The sequence below is a fragment of the Oncorhynchus kisutch genome, linkage group LG24 (assembly GCF_002021735.2).
Source record: "Oncorhynchus kisutch isolate 150728-3 linkage group LG24, Okis_V2, whole genome shotgun sequence".
Lineage (NCBI taxonomy): Eukaryota > Metazoa > Chordata > Actinopteri > Salmoniformes > Salmonidae > Oncorhynchus > Oncorhynchus kisutch.
Genome location: NC_034197.2, coordinates 32596367 through 32617923, shown reverse-complemented (window position 1 = coordinate 32617923; position 21557 = coordinate 32596367). Strand labels below are relative to the sequence as shown.

At 45.2% G+C, this 21557-nt stretch overlaps 1 protein-coding gene across 1 annotated transcript in view; it reads left to right on the top strand.

The window, feature by feature from the left end:
- LOC109880037 (sodium- and chloride-dependent creatine transporter 1) overlaps positions 1-21557 on the top strand; it is a 44493-nt gene that overhangs the window by 3333 nt on the left and 19603 nt on the right. The window contains exons 2-5 of the mRNA XM_031803489.1: positions 1320-1604; positions 9776-9907; positions 13188-13536; positions 13807-13939. Coding sequence (XP_031659349.1) covers positions 1320-1604; positions 9776-9907; positions 13188-13536; positions 13807-13939 — 899 coding nt within the window. The remainder of the gene's footprint in view (positions 1-1319; positions 1605-9775; positions 9908-13187; positions 13537-13806; positions 13940-21557) is intronic.

Here is a 21557-nt window from a genome sequence, read left to right as displayed (position 1 = left end):
CACGTCTTCCTCCAATTACCCCCCCCTCCTCTCTTTCTCTCTCACTCCCTCCCTCTTCCACCTCTTCCCTCCATACCACCCCCCCTCCTCTTTTCTACTCTCACATCGCCTCTCTCCACTCTTCCTCCCATACCACCCCCCCCTCTTTTTGCTCTCTCCACTCCCTCTCTCCATCTTCCTCCAGTACCCCCCCCGCCCCCTCTCTTCTCTCTCACTCCCCTCTCTCCACTCTCCTCCATACCACCCACCCCCCTCTCTTCTCTCTCATCCCTCTCTCCCACTCTCCTCCATAACCACCCCCCTCTCTTTCTCTCTCACTCCCTCTCTCCACTCTTCCTCCATACCACCCCCCCTCTCTTCTCTCTCTCACTCCCTCTCTCCACTCTTCCTCCATACCCCCCCCCCCTCTCTTTCTCTCTCACTCCCTCTCTCCACTCTTTCCTCCATACCCCCCCCCCCCTCTCTTTCTCTCTCACTCCCTCTCTCCACTCTTCCTCCATACCACCCCCCCCCTCTCTTTCTCTCTTCCACTCCCTCTCTCCACTCTTCCTCCATACCCACCCCCCCTCTCTTTCTCTTCTCTCTCACTCCTCTCGTCCACTCTTCCCTCCTCCATCTGCCATCCATACCACCCCCCCTCTCTTTCTCTCTCACTTCCCTCTCTCCACTCTTCCTCCATACCACCCCCCCCTCTCTTTTCTCCTCTCACTCTTCCTCCATACCACCCCCCCTCTCTTTCTCTCTTCACTCCTTCTCTCCACTCTTCCTCCATACCACCCCCCCTCTCTTTCTCTCTCACTCCCTCTCTCCACTCTTCCTCCATACCACCCCCCTCTCTTTCTCTCTCACTCCCTCTCTCCACTCTTCCTCCATACCCCCCCCCCCCTCTCTTTCTCTCTCACTCCCTCTCTCCACTCTTCCTCCATACCACCCCCCCTCTCTTTCTCTCTCACTCCCTCTCTCCACTCTTCCTCCATACCACCCCCCCCTCCTCTTTCTCTCTCACTCCCTCTCTCCACTCTTCCTCCATACCACCCCCCCTCTCTTTCTCTCTCACTCCCTCTCTCCACTCTTCCTCCATACCACCCCCCCTCTCTTTCTCTCTCACTCCCTCTCTCCACTCTTCCTCCATACCACCCCCCCTCTCTTTCTCTCTCACTCCCTCTCTCCACTCTTCCTCCATACCACCCCCCCTCTCTTTCTCTCTCACTCCCTCTCTCCACTCTTCCTCCATACCACCCCCCCCCCCCCTCTCTCTTTCTCTCTCACTCCCTCTCTCCACTCTTCCTCCATACCACCCCCCCCTCTCTCTCTCCCAGGTGATGTGCGGCTCTCCCAGATGGAAGCAGGGATTCCATCTGAGGAGGAGGGTGGTGTGGCTCGCCCCCTAGTCCCTGTGCCTGGGGTTGGGGTGGGGGCAGGGGGGTGTGAGGGAGGGGGAGGACAGACCCAAACACAGCCTCAGGTCCAGGCTACAGCAGTACCGTATGTGGAGAGAGAGACCTGGACCAGACAGATGGACTTCATCATGTCCTGTGTGGGCTTCGCTGTGGGGCTGGGCAACGTGTGGCGCTTCCCTTACCTCTGCTACAAGAACGGTGGAGGTGAGCTCACACACACACAATGTATATACACACACACACACACACACACAATACTCACACACATCTTCAGCATGTGGACAGCACACACATACTGTACATACTCAGACTTAATTAAACACATTTCAACATACTTGCACTCAGCATATGCACACAGCCATACTGACACACCCATACTGACACTGACACAGCCACACTGACACACTCATACTGACACAGACACACTGACACAGCCACACTGACACACCCATACTGACACAGACACACTGACACACCCATACTGACACACCCATACTGACACAGACACACTGACACACCCATACTGACACACCCATAATGACACAGACACACCCATACTGACACAGACACACTGACACAGCCACACTGATGCAGACACACTGACACAGACACACTGACACAGACACATTGACGCAGACACACAGCCACACTGACACAGCCACACTGAAGCAGACACACTGACACAGACACACTGACACAGTCACACTGACACACCCATACTGACACAGTCACACTGACACACCCATACTGACACAGACACACAGCCACACTGACACAGACACACTGACGCAGACACACAGCCACACTGACACAGCCACACTGACACAGACACACTGACACAGACACACACCCATACTGACACAGACACACAGCCACACTGACACAGACACACTGACACAGTCGCACTGACACACCCATACTGACACAGTCACACTGACACACCCATACTGACACTGACACACCCATACTGACACAGACACACTGACACAATCACTCTGACACAGACACACTGACACAGTCACACTGACACAGACACACTGACACAGACACACTGACACAGCCACACTGACACACCCATACTGACACAGCCACACTGACACACCCATACTGACACACCCATACTGACACACCCATACTCACACACCCATACTGACACACCCATACTGACACAGACACACCCATACTGACACAGACACACTGACACAGACACACTGACGCAGACACACTGACACAGACACAGAGACACTGACACAGTCACACTGACACACCCATACTGACACAGTCACACTGACACACCCATACTGACACAGTCACACTGACACACCCATACTGACACAGACACACTGACACACCCATACTGACACAGTCACACTGACACACCCATACTGACACAGTCACACTGACACAGACACACTGAGACACCCATACTGACACAGTCACACTGACACACCCATACTGACACAGACACACTGACACACCCATACTGACACAGACACACTGACACACCCATACTGACACAGTCACACTGACACACCCATACTGACACAGTCACACTGACACACTGACACACCCATACTGACACAGACACACTGACACACCCATACTGACACAGTCACACTGACACACCCATACTGACACAGTCACACTGACACACCCATACTGACACAGTCACACTGACACACTGACACACCCATACTGACACAGACACACTGACACACCCATACTGACACAGACACACTGACACACCCATACTGACACAGTCACACTGACACACCCATACTGACACAGTCACACTGACACACTGACACACCCATACTGACACAGACACACTGACACACCCATACTGACACAGACACACACCCATACTGACACTGACACACCCATACTGACACAGACACACAGCCACACTGACACAGACACACTGACACAGTCACACTGACACACCCATACTGACACAGTCACACTGACACACCCATACTGACACAGACACACTGAAACTGACACAGACACACTGAAACAATCACACTGACATAGTCACACTGACACACTGACACAGTCACACTGACACAGACACACTGACACAGACACACTGACACAGTCACACTGACACAGACACACTGACACAGACACACTGACACAGACACACTGACATAGTCACACTGACACAGACACACTGACACAGTCACACTGACACACCCATACTGACACAGACACACTGACACAGACACACTGACATAGACACACTGACACACCCATACTGACACAGACACACTGACACACCCATACTGACACACCCGTACTGACACAGACACACTGACACACCCATACTGACACAGACACACTGACACACCCATACTGACACAGTCACACTGACACAGTCACACTGACACAGACACATTGACACAGACACACTGACACAGTCACACTGACACAGACACACTGACACAGACACACTGACACAGACACACTGACACAGACACACTGACACAGTCACACTGACACACCCATACTGACACAGACACACTGACACAGACACACTGACACAGACACACTGACACACCCATACTGACACAGACACACTGACACACCCATACTGACACACCCGTATTGACACAGACACACTGACACACCCATACTGACACAGACACACTGACACACCCATACTGACACAGTCACACTGACACACCCATACTGACACAGACACACTGACACAGACACACTGACACAGCCATACTGACACAGACACACTGACACACCCATACTGACACAGTCACACTGACACAGCCACACAAACACAGCCACACTGACACAGTCACACTGACACAGCCACACTGACATAGACACACTGACACAGTCACAAACTCCTATTTTATGGCACACCTATGATGTAATATGCAAAACAGGCAGTTGGACTGATATGATGGAAAGGCAGTTTTAAGTAAAGAGAAAGGGGAAGGAACGAGAGAGGCAGGGAGGAGGGAAGAGATGGAGGGAGACCAAGCAGGGCTTGCATGAGTGTACGCACGTAGCTGTAGTAGCCATGCCCCTCATATGGTGACACTTGAGCACACTCCCCTCCTTTCTTTTTCTAATTTTCTCGCTACGGTAACCTGTCCTTTCCACCTTTGCTCTTTATTTCTTATCTCTCTGTCCCTCCTACTTTTATGAGATGTTTAATAAAAGTGAGTGTGTTTTTCTCTCCTCTCTCTCTTTCTTTCTCTCTCTCTCTCTCTCTCTCTCTCTTTCTCTCTCTCTCTCTCTCTCTTTCTCTCTCTCTCTCTCTCTCTCTTTCTCTCTCTCTCTCTCTCTCTCTCTCTCTCTCTCTCTCCCTCCTTCTTGTGACCCGTGACTCTGATACCCACCTTCTCATATAATTTAACAATGGCCTGTCTCACACAGTGACCCCCCCCGCCCCCCCCCCCCCCCCCCCCCCCTGTGCTCCTGCCCTGAACACAAAGGTGCTTTCTCCTCTCCTCCCCTGATAGTAAGGAAAATATGGATGCATGTCACACAATAAGCGTCCTGTGCCCGTCCTTCCCTCTGTGTCAGCAGTGCCACTGCGACGCCACGTTTGGTGTCCTTGACCAACCCAGGCCAGGGGACGTCTCGTAACACAACATCGACATCAGATAAGACTGAGTACTGGGCACTCACAGGCTCTCAGACCTGTTCTCTTTACTCAAACACCCACCGACGGATATCTGACTGATTAAAGTGGAGGACAGATAGAGGAAATTCATTTGAAAGAGATTGTTGTTTTTATATTGAACCCTGTCCTATATTTGGGTAGTCTAGTCTATACTTTGAGATAAGTTAATGTGTGAAATGATGGAGAGTCTAATACAATAGTGGCTTAGGGAAAATCATTATTATTTTTCTTTCTTTCTTTTTTGTCTTTCCAATCGTCTTTTTAATCCATTCAGTATTCCTACTCTCTCTCACTCTCGTTCTCTCCTTATCCCACTCCCCCCCCTCTCTCTCTCTCTGAACTCTTCCTTATATGGCTTCGGCTGTCTGATCTCAGTGAATGAGACTGAGGGAATGAGGGAGAGGGAGAGAATAAGAAAGTCACTATCACCAGATGAGGTCATTGTATTTTCATGTCTCAGATTCCTATTTCCTCTTCTTCTTTATCACCTTTCTGGTCCACCTTTCTGGTCCACCTTTCCTTCTTACATTCTCCTGTTATGTTACCTCTCTTTTTTTCCTCCACATCTGAACAGGCAGTCTCCTCCCTGCGTCATTCTCATGTGACTCTGCCCCATCTGTTTACCCCCTTCCTTCTAAGTGTTGGTATGGTCCTCTGTATATAGTTTCATCATACCGGACATACCAATATGTCTGGGGTGGGGGGTTTGGGTGAATGTTCTGTTAGTTTTTTTCTATGTACTTCCAGTTTTAGAGATGTTTTGTTGCTAAGGCATGTTAGGAAGCTGCAGAATACAGTGGCAGTAAAAATAAGCGCATCAAATTAAAAGCAAATGGATTGACGATGTAGCTGTTGACCTTTCCCTTTGTTGTTGTTAGCTCGGATCTGTTTTATTTGATTATCTATTTCTGCTTGATGTGTTTGCCAAATCCAATTATCTCAGATAAAAGTATCCCATCTAAAATACATTGCATTTACAAAAGTATGTAGACACCCATTCAAATGAGTGGATTTGGCTATTTCAGACACACCTGTTGCTGAAAGGTATATTAAATCGAGCACACAGCCATACAATCTCCATAGACAAAACATTGGCAGTAGAATGGCCTTACTGATGAGCTCAGTGACTTTCAACGTGTCACTGAAATAGGATAACGCCTTTCCAACAAGTGAGCCAGGTGGCCCATACTGTTGCATATACCCTGAATCTGCGTGCAATGAACGCAAGAGAAGTGACACAATTTCCCTAGTTGATATTGCCTGCTAACATTAATTTATTTTAACTAAATAGGCAGGTTTAAAAAATATATACTTCTGTGTATTGATTTTAAGAAAGGATTTGATTTTTATGGTTAGGTCCATTCGTGCAACGATTGTGCTTTTTTCACAAATGCACTTTTGTTAAATCATCCCCCGTTTGGTGAAGTTGGCTGTCTTTTTTTGGAAGAAATGGTCTTCAGACAGTTCGCAACGAGCCAGGCGGCCCAAACTGCTGCATATACCCTGACACGGAACCCAAACCGGCTGCGCGCATGCGCCATCGTGCATAACTGTATTTTGTCCCCCTACACCAAACGCGATCACGACACGCAGGTTAAAATATCAAAACAAACTCTGAACCAATTACATTAATTTGGGAACAGGTCGAAAAGCATTAGACATTTATGGCAATTTTGCTCGTTAGCTTGCACTTGCTAGCTAATTTGTCCTATTTAGTTAGCTTGCTGTTGCTAGCTAATTTGATCTGGAAAATAAACATTTGAGTTGTTATTTTTCCTGAAATGCACAAGGTCCTCTACTCCGACAATTAATCCACACATAAAACGGTCAACTGAATCGTTTCTAGTCATCTTTCCTCCTTCCAGGCTTTTTCATCTTTGAACTTATATGGTGATTGGCATCTAAACTTTCATAGTATTACTACACCGACCGGCAACACAGTTCGTCTTTCAATCACCCATGTGGGTATAACCAATGAGGAGATGGCACGTGGGTACCTGCTTCTATAACCAATGAGGAGATGGCACGTGGGTACCTGCTTCTATAAACCAATGAGGAGATGGCACGTGGGTACCTGCTTCTATAAACCAATGAGGAGATGGGAGTGGCAGGACTTGCAGCGCGATCTTCATCAGAAATAAAAAATGACTTCTATTTTAGTCAAGATGCTCGTTGACGCGCACGTGGGTGGAATAATTGAATAACATAGATTTCAATATGTATTTTGCAACGCGAGTGGTGTGGTCAGCCTTTGACTCTGTTGCACAGAACGCAAGAGAAGTGACACAATTTCCCAAGTTAAAATAAATGAATGTTAGCAGGCAATATTAAGTAAATATGCAGGTTTAAAAAATATATACTTGTGTATTTTTTTTAAGAAAGGCATTGATGTTTATGGTTAGGTACACATTGGTGCAACGATAGTGTTTTTTTCATGAAAGCGCTTGTTAAATCACCCATTTGGCGAAGTAGGCTGTGATTCAATGATAAATTAACAGGCACCGCATTGATTATATGCAATGCAGGACAAGCTAGATAAACTAGTAATATCATCAACCATGTGTAGTTAACTAGTGATTATGTTAAGATGGATTGTTTTTTATAAGATATGTTTAATGCTAGCTAGCAACTTATCTTGGCTCCTTGCTGCACTCGCATAACAGGTAGTCAGCCTGCCACACAGTCTCCTCGTGGAGTACAATGTAATCGGCCATGATAGGTGTCCAAAAATGCCGATTACCGATTGTTCTGAAAACTTGAAATGCCATTCCGATTAATCGGTCGACCTCTAGTGCCAACTGTACATTTTGGTGGAGGAGGAATAATGGTCTGGGGCTGTTTTTCATGGTTCAGGCCCCTTAGTTCCAGTGAAGGAAATCGTAACACTACAGCATACAATAACATTCTAGACGATTCTGTGCTTGCAACTTTGTGGTAACAGTTTGGGGAGGGCCCTTTCCTATTTCAGCACGACAATGCCTCCGTGCACAAAGCGAGATTCATACAGAAATGGTTTGTCGAGATCGGTGTAGATGAACTTGACTGGCCTGCACAGAGCCCTGACCTGCACAGAGCCCTGGCCTGCACAGAGCCCTGGCCTGTACAGAGCCCTGGCCTGCACAGAGCCCTGACCTGCACAGAGCCCCCTATCGAACACTTTTGGGATGAATTGGAACGCCGACTGCGAGCCAGGCCTAATCACTCAACATCAGTGCCCGACCTCACTAATGCTCTTGTGGCTGAATGGAAGCAAGTCCCTACAGCAATGTTCCAACATCTAGTGGAAAGCCTTCCCAGAAGAGTGGAGGCTGTTATAGCAGCAATGTTCCAACATCTAGTGGAAAGCCTTCCCAGAAGAGTGGAGGCTGTTATAGCAGCAATGTTCCAACATCTAATGGAAAGCCTTCCCAGAAGAGTGGAGGCTGTTATAGCAGCAATGTTCCAACATCTAGTGGAAAGCCTTCCCAGAAGAGTGGAGGCTGTTATAGCAGCAATGTTCCAACATCTAATGGAAAGCCTTCCCAGAAGAGTGGAGGCTGTTATAGCAGCAATGTTCCAACATCTAGTGGAAAGCCTTCCCAGAAGAGTGGAGGCTGTTATAGCAGTAATGTTCCAACATCTAATGGAAAGCCTTCCCAGAAGAGTGGAGGCTGTTATAGCAGTAATGTTCCAACATCTAATGGAAAGCCTTCCCAGAAGAGTGGAGGCTGTTATAGCAGCAATGTTCCAACATCTAGTGGAAAGCCTTCCCAGAAGAGTGGAGGCTGTTATAGCAGTAATGTTCCAACATCTAGTGGAAAGCCTTCCCAGGAGAGTGGAGGCTGTTATATTAGCAAAGGGGGGACCAACTCCATATTAATGCCCATGATTTTAGAATGAGATGTTCAACAAGCAGGTGTCCACATACCTTAGCCTGCTTGTAAAAGTGGGGACCAACCCCATATTAATGCCCATGATTTTAGAATGAGATATTCTGCGAGCAGGTGTCTACATACTTTTGGTCATGTAGTGTATGTATGCGTTTCATTTGACCTCAAGCTTTTGAGTCAGTTGTACTGTAAAAGGGACATATAGGATGGTTATATTTGACATAATACATACAAGCAAGAATCCCTCCTAGTGTACTTTTACTAACGGTCTCTTTCTCATTCTCTTTCATTCTCTCTCCTTCCTACTTTCTATCGTTCTCTCTGTTCAAAGGACAATGCCAGCCACTCATGTCCAAACACTAAATGAATGAAACAATATGGTTATCTCCCTCTCAATACACCTCCTCCTTATCTATGGCCTTGTCTACCCTCCACTCCTCCTCCTGCTCTCTCTCTTTTTCTCACTCACTTAATCTGTCCTTCCTTCTCTCTTCCCTTGTCACTGCACTACAATAACATTTTGCTAGATAAGTTTTAGCCTAATTGCCAGCTCTAGTTCTTCAGCTTGCGATATATCTCTCTCTCTCTCTCTCTCTCTCTCTCTCTCTCTCTCTCTCTCCCTCTCTCTCTCTCTCCCATGAGCATGTAGAAATATAAATGATATAATCATGTCTGTTATAGAGATACTTTTATCTGTCCACAACAAGTTGAACACTAGTTATACAAGCATGTACTAGGACTGTATTTGATAGATTTGTCACATAATAGAGTTTGTGTTGTATGTTTGTGAAATATAGCCTCTGTGTTGTGTAGCGTGTGGAGTTGTGTTGCTAACATGTGTGTGTTACGTGTTGTAGGCGTGTTCCTGATCCCCTACATGATTATTGTGTTCATCGGAGGTATTCCCGTGTTCTTCCTGGAAATCGCTCTTGGTCAGTTCATGAAGCAAGGAGGGGTCTCTGCATGGAACATTGCCCCTCTCTTTAAAGGTACTGTAATGTAAATGCATTAATGAAGAGTGAATACATGTTTCTGAGGTAGGTTTTGTCTTGTTTTATTCTGCAACCCCTCTGTCTCACACATCCTTTCTTTCGCCCCCCTATAATATAGGCTAGCATTTGGTTGTTCAAACCACCAATTTCGGCATAGTTGTTGGCATTAAGTAACTGAAACAACCGTCAGAATAAACAAAACTTGATTGATGAAATTTTGACATAAGAGCTGTTGTGAATATGTTGTTTCTGTTGTAACTTGCAGCCCAGCTCCTCTGTCACATCATAGCATCGTCATCAACTTCCAACCTACACTCGGTGGTCAGTTTATTAGGTACACCACCCCGTTCACGAAAATGGTTCGCTCCTACAGACAGTGAGTCACGTGGCCGTGGCTTGTTATATAAAGCAGGCAGACGGTCATCAAGACATTCAGTTACTGTTTGATTGGACATTAGAATTGGCAAAACAAGTGATCTAAGCGACTTTGAGTGTGGTATGATTGTCAGTGCCGTGCACGTTGGTCCCAGTATCTCAGAAACACTGTGGTATGATTGTCAGTGCTGTGCACGTTGGTCCCAGTATCTCAGAAACACTGTGGTATGATTGTCAGTGCTGTGCACGTTGGTCCCAGTATCTCAGAAACATCCAGCCTCCTGGGCTTTTCACGCACGACAGTGTCTAGGGTTTACAGAGAATGGTGCGATTAACAGAAACCATCCAGTCAGTGGCAGTCCTGTGGGCGAAAACAGCTTGTTGACGAGAAATCAAAGGAGAATGGCAAGAATCATGCAAGCTAACAGGTGGGCCACAAACCGGCAAATAATGGGGCAGTACAACTGTGGTGTTTGTCCTTGTCACGCATGGACTATTGCAGCAGACGACCACACCGGGTTCTGCTCCTATCAGCTAAAAACAAGAAGCAGCTCCAGTGGGCACGTGATCACCAACACTGGACAGTTGAGAAGTAGAAAAACATCACCTGGTCCAACGAATCCCAGTTCCTGTTGCATCATGCAGGTTAAGGATTTGGCATAAGCAGCATGAGTCCATGGCCCCATCCTGCCTGGAGTCAACAGTACAGGCTGGTGGAGGTGGGGTAATGGTGTGGGGAATGTTTTCCTGGCACACGTTAGGTCCCTTGAAACCAATTAAGCAACATTTCCATTCCTCTAATAATTCAGGCTGTTCTGGAGTCAAAGTGGGGTCTGATCCAGTACCTGATGGGTGTACCTAATAAACCTTATAAAGTGTGTATTCTCAACAGCCCTTGTTATTGTAAATAAGCACCTGGTAAAGTAAACGTTTCATAAAATTCAAATCTATTTCATTATTTAATTCTTGTGAAGATAACTATTTTCCTGACAGCTCTTCCCCTAGGCGGCATAGGTACCACAAAGAGATACCCGTACCTTAGTAGTGCTGGCACACAAAACACAAAGTATTAGAATTTTGGAACCTGATCTTCATAGATGTTGTTTAATGGTGATGGAATTCATTTTTCTGAGTGAGGTTTTTTGATTTTTTGTTCTCTAACCCGTTCATTTTTCTTTCTCTTACAGTGCCTTGCGAAAGTATTCGGCCCCCTTGAACTTTGCGACCTTTTGCCACATTTCAGGCTTCAAACATAAAGATATAAAACTGTATTTTTTGTGAAGAATCAACAACAAGTGGGACACAATCATGAAGTGGAACGACATTTATTGGTTATTTCAAACTTTTTTAACAAATCAATAACTGAAAAATTGGGCGTGCCAAATTATTCAGCCCCCTTAAGTTAATACTTTGTAGCGCCACCTTTTGTTGCGATTACAGCTGTAAGTCACTTGGGGTATGTCTCTATCAGTTTTGCACATCGAGAGACTGAAATTTTTTCCCATTCCTCCTTGCAAAACAGCTCGAGCTCAGTGAGGTTGGATGGAGAGCATTTGTGAACAGCAGTTTTCAGTTCTTTCCACAGATTCTCGATTGGATTCAGGTCTGGACTTTGACTTGGCCATTCTAACATCTGGATATGTTTATTTTTGAACCATTCCATTGTAGATTTTGCTTTATGTTTTGGGTCATTGTCTTGTTGGAAGACAAATCTCCGTCCCAGTCTCAGTTCTTTTGCAGACTCCATCAGCTTTCCCTCCCGGAATGGTCCTGTATTTGGCTCCATCCATCTTCCCATCAATTTGAACCATCTTCCCTGTCCCTGCTGAAGAAAAGCAGGCCCAAACCATGATGCTGCCACCACCATGTTTGACAGTGGGGATGTTGTGTTCAGGGTGATGAGCTGTGTTGCTTTTACGCCAAACATAACGTTTTGCATTGTTGCCAAAAAGTTCAATTTTGGTTTAATCTGACCAGAGCACCTTCTTCCACATGTTTGGTGTGTCTCCCAGGTGGCTTGTGGCAAACTTTAAACAACACTTTTTATGGATATCTTTAAGAAATGTCTTTCTTCTTGCCACTCTTCCATAAAGGACAGATTTGTGCAATATACGACTGATTGTTGTCCTATGGACAGAGTCTCCCACCTCAGCTGTAGATCTCTGCAGTTCATCCAGAGTGATCATGGGCCTCTTGGCTGCATCTCTGATCAGTCTTCTCCTTGTATGAGCTGAAAGTTTAGAGAGACGGCCAGGTCTTGGTAGATTTGCAGTGGTCTGATACTTCTTCCATTTCAATATTATCGCTTGCACAGTGCTCCTTGGGATGTTTAAAGCTTGGGAAATCTTTTTGTATCCAAATCCGGCTTTAAACTTCTTCACAACAGTATCTCGGACCTGCCTGGTGTGTTCCTTGTTCTTCATGATGCTCTCTGCGCTTTTAACGGACCTCTGAGACTATCACAGTGCAGGTGCATTTATACGGAGACTTGATTACACACAGGTGGATTGTATTTATCATCATTAGTCATTTAGGTCAACATTGGATCATTCAGAGATCCTCACTGAACTTCTGGAGAGAGTTTGCTGCACTGAAAGTAAAGGGGCTGAATAATTTTGCACGCCCAATTTTTCAGTTTTTGATTTGTTAAAAAAGTTTGAATTATCCAATAAATGTCGTTCCACTTCATGATTGTGTCCCACTTGATTCTTCACAAAAAAATACAGTTTTATATCTTTATGTTTGAAGCCTGAAATGTGGCAAAAGGTCGCAAAGTTCAAGGGGGCCGAATACTTTTGCAAGGCACTGTATATCCTTCCTCTAAATGTCTGTCCTTATGTTCTCCACTGTACATCCCCTCATCTGCCACTCCTTCTCATTCCCCCTCTCTCTCTCTCCACAGGTCTTGGCCTGGCCTCCATGGTAATAGTGTTCTTCTGTAACACCTACTACATCATGATCCTGGTGTGGGGCCTGTACTTCCTGCTTCACTCCTTCACCAACCCGTTACCCTGGGCTACCTGCGGGCACCCCTGGAACACCCTCAACTGCACCGAAAACTTCCGCCGGGCTTGCCACAACCGCAGCACCCTGCCTCTCCTCTCCTCCACCCCCGATCCGTCTATCCCCAGCTCCCTCCTCTCGTCGGTGGTATCCTCCCCGCTCAACCTCTCATCCTCTACTCTGCTCCTCTTCAACGGCAGCTGCGTGGAACCAGAGGGCATGCGCTCACCAGTCATTGAGTTCTGGGAGTAAGTGATCTGTGGTCTGTTGTGTTGGGTTGGTCATAGGACTGACTACCTAACCATAGGTTATTGGTTGTCTATTCTTTTTGTCTGACCTCTCTCTCTCAATTCAATTCAAAGGGCTTTATTGGCATGGGAAACATATGTTAACATTGCCAAAGCAAGTGAAGGAGACAATATAAAAAAGTGAAATAAACAATAAAAATGAACAGTAAACATTACACTCTCTCGCTCTCTCTCTCTCTCTCTCTCTCTCTCTGTGTGTATGTGTGTCAGGCGTAAGGTGCTCCGTCTCTCTGGTGGTCTGGATGAGCCTGGTGACATCAGCTCTCACATGGTCCTCTGTCTGATCGCCACCTGGGTTATTGTTTACTTCTGCATCTGGAAGGGAGTCAAAGGCACAGGCAAGGTCAGTGAACGTGTGGGTGAGTGTGGGTGTAAGGATATGTCTTGTGCTTTGCTTGAGTTAAGCCAAGATACAGGTTTTTTTCTGCCTAGAAAAGTATTTTCAATCCAAACAATGTAAAAACAAAACATGTAGCTACTGTAGCAACATTAACGAGAATGGAATTTCTGTGTTCTTGTGAGTCTAGCTTTAGAGATTTGTCCATTCTCCACTTTGCCCTCTGACCTCAAAGCAGCTTTAGTACGGATCATAATGTCTAGACTGACAAATATAATCAGACACACTTGTAAGCACACATGTAAAATCAACTAATATGTGGGACTGGAAAAACATGCTTGTGTGTGTGTTTTGCAAACGGGTACACGCGAAATGTCGTCGTGGGTACCCCATAGAAAAATGCGATTCACATTTAAAATATAAATATAGAAAAATGTTTATGTCATTTTTTTCACATTTTCAAACAGTCCATTTATATTTTCCAACGGGGCTATACATTTGGGTGAGGTTTTTTTCTCGCCTGAGTAGCCTTCTTTCACTGCCAAAATCAAATTAAATCCTCAATAACATGTCAAATACAGGTAGCCTAGTCAAACACAGGTAGCCTAGTCAAATACAGGTAGCCTAGTCAAATACAGGTAGCCTAGTCAAACACAGGTAGCCTAGTCAAATACAGGTAGCCTAGTCAAATACAGGTAGCCTAGTCAAATAATGAACATCCAATCACATTAACCGTTACTCTCTCTGGGGAACTCCACTAAAGGTCCATATGTAGCCAAACGTAGCTGCTGCTCATTGCATTTGCTCGAACATTTATGAATAGTTTTAAAAAGTAAGGCCCGCATCCATAGAGAAACATAACAGCTCTACTGGTACCTGCACTTGTTGACAACACAAGTTGTTCTGCTTCCACGAGCACATCCAATGCTAGCATCAGTAATTCTACATGTTGTTGTTAGCCCAGCTAGCATGGACACTGACAGTTGTGAATCTGATGCAGCTGAAGAGCTACTGCACCCTTATCCGGGAAAGCACCGAACAACAGACAGGGACGTTGGACCATCGAAGAGGCGCAAATATACTATTTCACAACCTGATGAAACCTTCACTCTTGCACAGACATTTAGAAACAAAACATGCCAATTTAAAAAATAAGGCACAGGAGTTTTTTGAGCGAGAATTAAGACGTCTTTCGAGTAGTAAGACATGTATAAAATCAACAGATACCATTAAGAAGAGGGGCTGGAAGCGTCTTATATGGTGAGATACCGAGTGGCTAGGACAGGCAAGCCCCATACTATTGTAGAGGACTTCATTCTTCCTGCTGCCGCAGATATGGCTGGGACAATGCTGGGGGAAAAGGCCCAAAAAACTATACAGACAATATCTTCATCAAACAACAATGTTTCACGACACATCAGTGACATGGCAGGAGGTGTTTTGAAACAATTACTGCTTTGCATACAAGCCAGTCATTTCTATGCATTACAGCTGGATGAGTCAACAGGCCTGGCACAGCTCCTGGTCAATAAAGGAAGACATTCTCTTCTGCAAACCACTGCAAACCAGTGATGGCACTAAAGCCATGACAGGGAGACATAGTGGAGTGGTAACGCGCGTGCAAGCAGTTGCACCCGACGCCACTTGAGTACACTGCAGCATCCACCGAGAGGCTCTTGCTGCCAAAGGAATGCCTGACAGCTTGAAATACATTTTGGACACTACAGTGAAAATGGCTAACTTTGTTAAAGCAAGGCCCCTGAACTCTCATGTATTTTCTACACTATGCAATGATATGGGCAGCGACCATGTAACCCTTTCACAACATACAGAAGTGTGCTGGTTATCAAGGGGCAAAGTATTGACACTTTTTTGAATCGAGAGACGAGCTTAAAGTTTTCTTTACTGACCATCATTTTCACCTGTCTGACCGCTTGCATGATGACGAGTTTCTCACACGACTGGCCTATCTGGGTGATGTTTTTTCTCGCTGGAATGTTCTGAATCTAGGATTGCATGGACTCAACTATATTCAATGTGCGGGACAAAATTGTGGCTATGATTAAGAAGTTGGAGCTCTTCTCTGTCTGCATTAACAAGGACAACACACAGGTCTTTCCATCATGGTATGATTTTTTTGTGTGCGAATGAACTCAAGCTTACGGACAATGTCAAATGTGATATAGCGAAGCACCTGAGTGAGATGGGTGCGCAATTACGCAGGTACTTTCCCTAAACAGATGACACAAACAACTGGATTCATTATCCGTTTCATGCCCTGCCTTCAGTCCACTTACTGATATCTGAACAAGAGAGCCTCATTGAAATTGCAACAAGCGGTTCTGTGAAAATTGAATTTAATCAGAGGCCACTGCCAGATTTCTAGATTGGGCACAGTATCCTGCCTTAGCAAATAGCACTGTTAAAACACTGATGCCCTTTGCAACCACGTACCTATGTGAGAGTGGATTCTCGGCCCTCACTAGCATGTAAATTAAATACAGGCACAGACTGTGTGGAAAATGATTTAAGACTGAGACTCTCTCCAATACAACCCAACATTGCAGAGTTATGTTCATTCTTTCAAGCACACCCTTCTCATTAACCTTTGAGTTATTCACAATTTTCAATTGACAAATAAGGTTTTATATGTAAGATGGTTAAATAAAGAGCAAAATGATTGATTATTGTTATATTATTATTTGTGCCCTGGTCCTCTAAGAGCTCTTTGACACTTCCCACGAGCCGTATAAATGTATTGTGTAATGTGTGTGTGGCAGGCTTACAATGATGGTAAAAAACAACATTTGAGAGTGCGCTGACCCTGATGTTAAAGGGGGTACGCAGCTGGAGGTTGAATGTTTGAAGGGGTACGGGACTATAAAAAGTTTGGGAACCACAGCCTTAGTAGATGCCTTTGTGTGGAAGTACTCTTATGTTTGTCATGTGTGGGTTGAGAACCGTAAATGCCTGGCTTGTATAGTTCACACTCAATTCTCACTGCAACTTTAATGAACTTCTACCTAGTGGTCCCCACAGCAACATACACACAGGGTGTTTCTCAATATGCATACTACCGTGCTCCACATTCTCATGCTCTGAGTGCATTCTCCGAGGACTTTCTTGTGAGGACAAGAGTGTGAAGAATGCATAAAACATTATATTTGAGAAGCATTCACATTTCCCCTACTGAATTACCTCACACTCCCCCTACTGTATTACCTCACACTCCCCCTACTGTATTACCTTACACTCCCCCTACTGTATTACCTCACACTCCCCCTACTGTATTACCTCACACTCCCCCTACTGTATTACCTCACACTCCCCCTACTGTATTACCTTACACTCCCCCTACTGTATTACCTCACACTCCCCCTACTGAATTACCTCACACTCCCCCTACTGTATTACCTCACACTCCCCCTACTGTATTACCTTACACTCCCCCTACTGTATTACCTCACACTCCCCCTACTGAATTACCTCACACTCCCCCTACTGTATTACCTCACACTCCCCCTACTGTATTACCTCACACTCCCCCTACTGTATTACCTCACACTCCCCCTACTGAATTACCTCACACTCCCCCTACTGTATTACCTCACACCCCCCCTACTGAATTACCTCACACTCCCCCTACTGTATTACCCCACACTCCCCCTACTGTATTACCTCACACTCCCCCTACTGTATTACCTCACACTCCCCCTACTGTATTACCTCACACTCCCCCTACTGTATTACCTCCCCCTACTGTATTACCTCCCCCTACTGTATTACCTTACGCTGCATCTCCCCATTCACTGAACTGTCTTCCAACCAGGACAATGGCAACAATAGCAGAGAAACAAGATACGATGCATTTGGAAAGTATTCATACCCATTGACTTTTTCCCTATTTTGTTATGTTACAGCCTTTTTCCAGAATGGATTAAAAACTACACACAATACCCCATAATGACAAAGCAAACCTATTAAAAATGTAAAACTGAAATATCACATTTACATAAGTATTCAGATGCTTTACTCAGTACATTGTTGAAGCACTTTTGGCAGTGATTACAGCCTCAAGTGACACTACAAGCTTGGCACACCTGTATTTGGGGAGTTTCTCCCGTTATTCTCTGCCTATCCTCTCAAGCTCTGTCAGGTTGGATGGGGAGCGTCGCTGCACAGCTATTTTCAGGTCTCCAGAGATGTTCAATCGGGTTCAAGTCCGGACCTTGGCTGAGCCACTCAAGGAAATTCATAGACTTGTCCCGAAGCCACCCCTGCGTTGTCTTGGCTGTGTGCTTAGGGTCTTTGTCCTGTTGGACGGTGAACCTTCTTCCCCAGTCGGAGGTCCTGAGCGCTCTGAAGCATGATGCTGCCACCACCAGGCTTCACCTTAAGGATGGTGCCAGGTTTCCTCGAGACATGACGCTTGGCATTCAGGCTAAAGAGTTCAATCTTGGTTGCATCAGACCAGATAATCTTGTTTCTCATGGTCTGAGAGTCCTTTAGGTGCCTTTTGGCAAACTCCAAGCAGGCTGTCATGTGTCTTTTACTGAGGAGTGGCTTCCGTCTGGCCACTCTACCATAAAGGCCTGATTGGTGGAGTGCTGAAGAGATGGTTGTCCTTCTGAAAGGTTCTCCCATCTCCACAGAGGAACTCTGGAGCTCTGTCAGAGTGACCATCGGGTTCTTGGTCACCTCCCCTTCTCCCCCCAATTTCTCAGTTTGGACGGGCGGCCAGCTTTAGGAAGAGTCTTGGTGATTAGAAACTTCTTCCATTAAAAAATGATGGAGGCCACTGTGTTCTTGGGGACCTTCAATGCTGCAGAATTTTTTGTACACTTCTCTAGATCGGTACCTCAACACAATCCTGTCTCGGAGCTCTACGGACAATTCCTTCGACCTCATGGCTTGGTTTTTGCCTCTGACATGCACTGTCAACTGCAAACACCTTATGTAGAAAGGTGTTTGCCTTTCTAAATCATGTTCAGTCAATTGAATATACCACAGGTGGACTCCAATCATGTTGTAGAAACATCTCAAGGATGATCAATGGAAACAGGATGCAGCTGGGCTCAATTTCGAGTCTCATAGCAAAGGGTCTGAATACTTATGTAAATAAGGTATTTCTGTTTTTTACTTTTAATACATTTGCAAGAATATCAAAAAATCTGTTTGCTTTGTCATTGTCACGCCCTGGTCTTAGTATTTGTGTTTTCTTTCTTTATTTGGTCAGGCCAGGGTGTGACATGGGTTATTTTGTGTTGTGTTTATGTACGGGGTTTTTTCGTAGGGTTTGGGATTGTGGCTTAGTGGGGTTTTATAGCATAGTCTATGGTTGCCTGAGGCGGTTCTCAATCAGAGGCAGGTGATTCTCGTTGTCTCTGATTGGGAACCATATTTAGGCAGCCATATTCTTTGAGTGTTTCGTGGGTGATTGTTCCTGTCTCTGTGTTTATTGTCACCAGATAGGCTGTATAGGTTTTCACGTCCCGTTTCTTGTTTTTGTATTATCGTGTTTCATCTTTATTAAAGCTGTATCGTATTAACCACGCTGCATTTTGGTCCGACTCTCCTTCGACAGAAGAAAACCGTAACAGTCATTATGGGGTATTGATAAGTGTAGATTGATAAAGACAATGTTTTATTTAATCCATAACCAAATCAAAAATACGCAAAATGTGGAAAAAGTCAATGGGTCTGAATGCATTGTATACACAAAGCAAACATTTTAATTCCTAATTATCAACTATATGTGAATCGTAATAATCTAGCTATCCAGCTAGTTAAAAGGGCATAAATTACCTAAAACTAATGTTATTCAAGGTAGAAATCCATTTTTGGTGGGTCGCTAGCTACCAATTATTTGTGGCTGGCGAGTTAGCCCTATATGACTTAATAAGATATTTCTGTTTTTCCCATTCACTGAACCCTCTTCCAGCCAGGACAAGATGTACGTTCTTCGTGGATAGCTAGCTAGCTAACAATTCGTTATGGCTATCTATCTAGCTAACAGTAGTAGCAAGCCAGTTAGCCCTATTAACTCACTATGGGCTTGCGATCTACGCACACTACAGTGGGTATTGTAGGCAGATAAATATGCCGAAATTACCACAGGCAACGTATCAGATGTAAATGGGCAACATTTCATTCCGACATTGGAGTTTATTTTCTCCCGATTCAGCTCAAATAGTAATAGCCACCATTGATTTCAATAAATGTGCAAGTACTTTCTATAAATACTTTCCATTGAAGCTTGCATCAATGCATGCTTCAAAATATTGAAAAACACCAACAGTCTCAACTTGATGTAGCTTTGAAACAAATATCTAGTAGGAGAGGCTGTGTTTGGGAATAATGTGCATGTGTGTAGGCGGGTTTGTTTCTGTTGTTTTATGTATCTTTACATATAATTGTGTGTCTATGTAGGTATGCAAACGTGCTTATGTGTTCCACAGAAATAGCCAAAGCTCATAGAGCAGGGTGCAAAAAAGGAGGGTAATTGAGCCGGCCACTTAAGCCGATTAGTAACTTTCCCCTCTGTGTGCATTTGAGGGGCGGGTAGGGGGGTCCCTGCAGATCAAGGCAAATATGTTCCTTTTCCCCCCCAACTTTATTAAATACGGTTAGGAGGCTCTAACACAAGATTAGCAAAGGATACCGGGAAGTTGCTTTCTCAGCAAAATCCAAAATCTGCGTATGTGCTTCAGGGAAGAGAACAGAGCTGTGAAGTAGAACAGAGCCATGGGTTTTTCGCCATATATCCTGGGAGGTATTATTTGACTGTGCGTACATGTTGGTGTTCATGTTGTGTTCCTAATGTTGTGTCAGATGAATCTGTGTGTGGTGTTGGATGCGTGTGTGTGTGTTCATGTGGTGTTGCTGTGGATTGACTCTGACCCTCAGATCTTCTTCTCCTATGCTATTGTTACCTATGTCGCCGCCTCTGGAAAATCTGTGTTCTCTGTTTTGTTGGTTTTGTTGGAGTGTTTGGCCCCGACAGAGATGGACGCCTCGCTTCGCGTTCTTAGGAAATTATGCAGTAGTTTATTTTTTACGTATTATACACTTACACTGTTACCCCAGGAAATCTTAAGTTTTATTACATACAGCTGGGAGGAACTCTTGGATATAAGAGCAACGTCAACTTACCAACATTACGACCAGGAATACGACTTTCCCAAAGCGGATCCTCTGTTTGGACCACCACCCAGGACAGTGGATCTGTTACCAGTAGGCGACCCAAAATGACGGAGCGGTCTTCTGGTCAGGCTCCATAGACGGGCACACCGCCCACCGCTCCCAAGTATATTACTCGCCAATATCCAGTCTCTTAACAACAAGGTAGATGAAATTTGAGCAAGGGTTGCCTTCCAGAGAGACATCAGAGATTGTAACATTCTCTGTTTCACGGAAACATGGCTCACTCGGGATATGTTATCAGAGTCAGTACAGCCACCCGGTTTCTTCACACATCGCTCCGACAGAAACAAACACCTCTCTGGTAAGAAGAAGGGCGGGGGTGTATGCCTTATGATTAACGAGTCATGGTGTGATTATAACAACATACAGGAACTCAAGTCCTTTTGTTCACCTGACCTAGAATTCCTTACGATCAAATGCC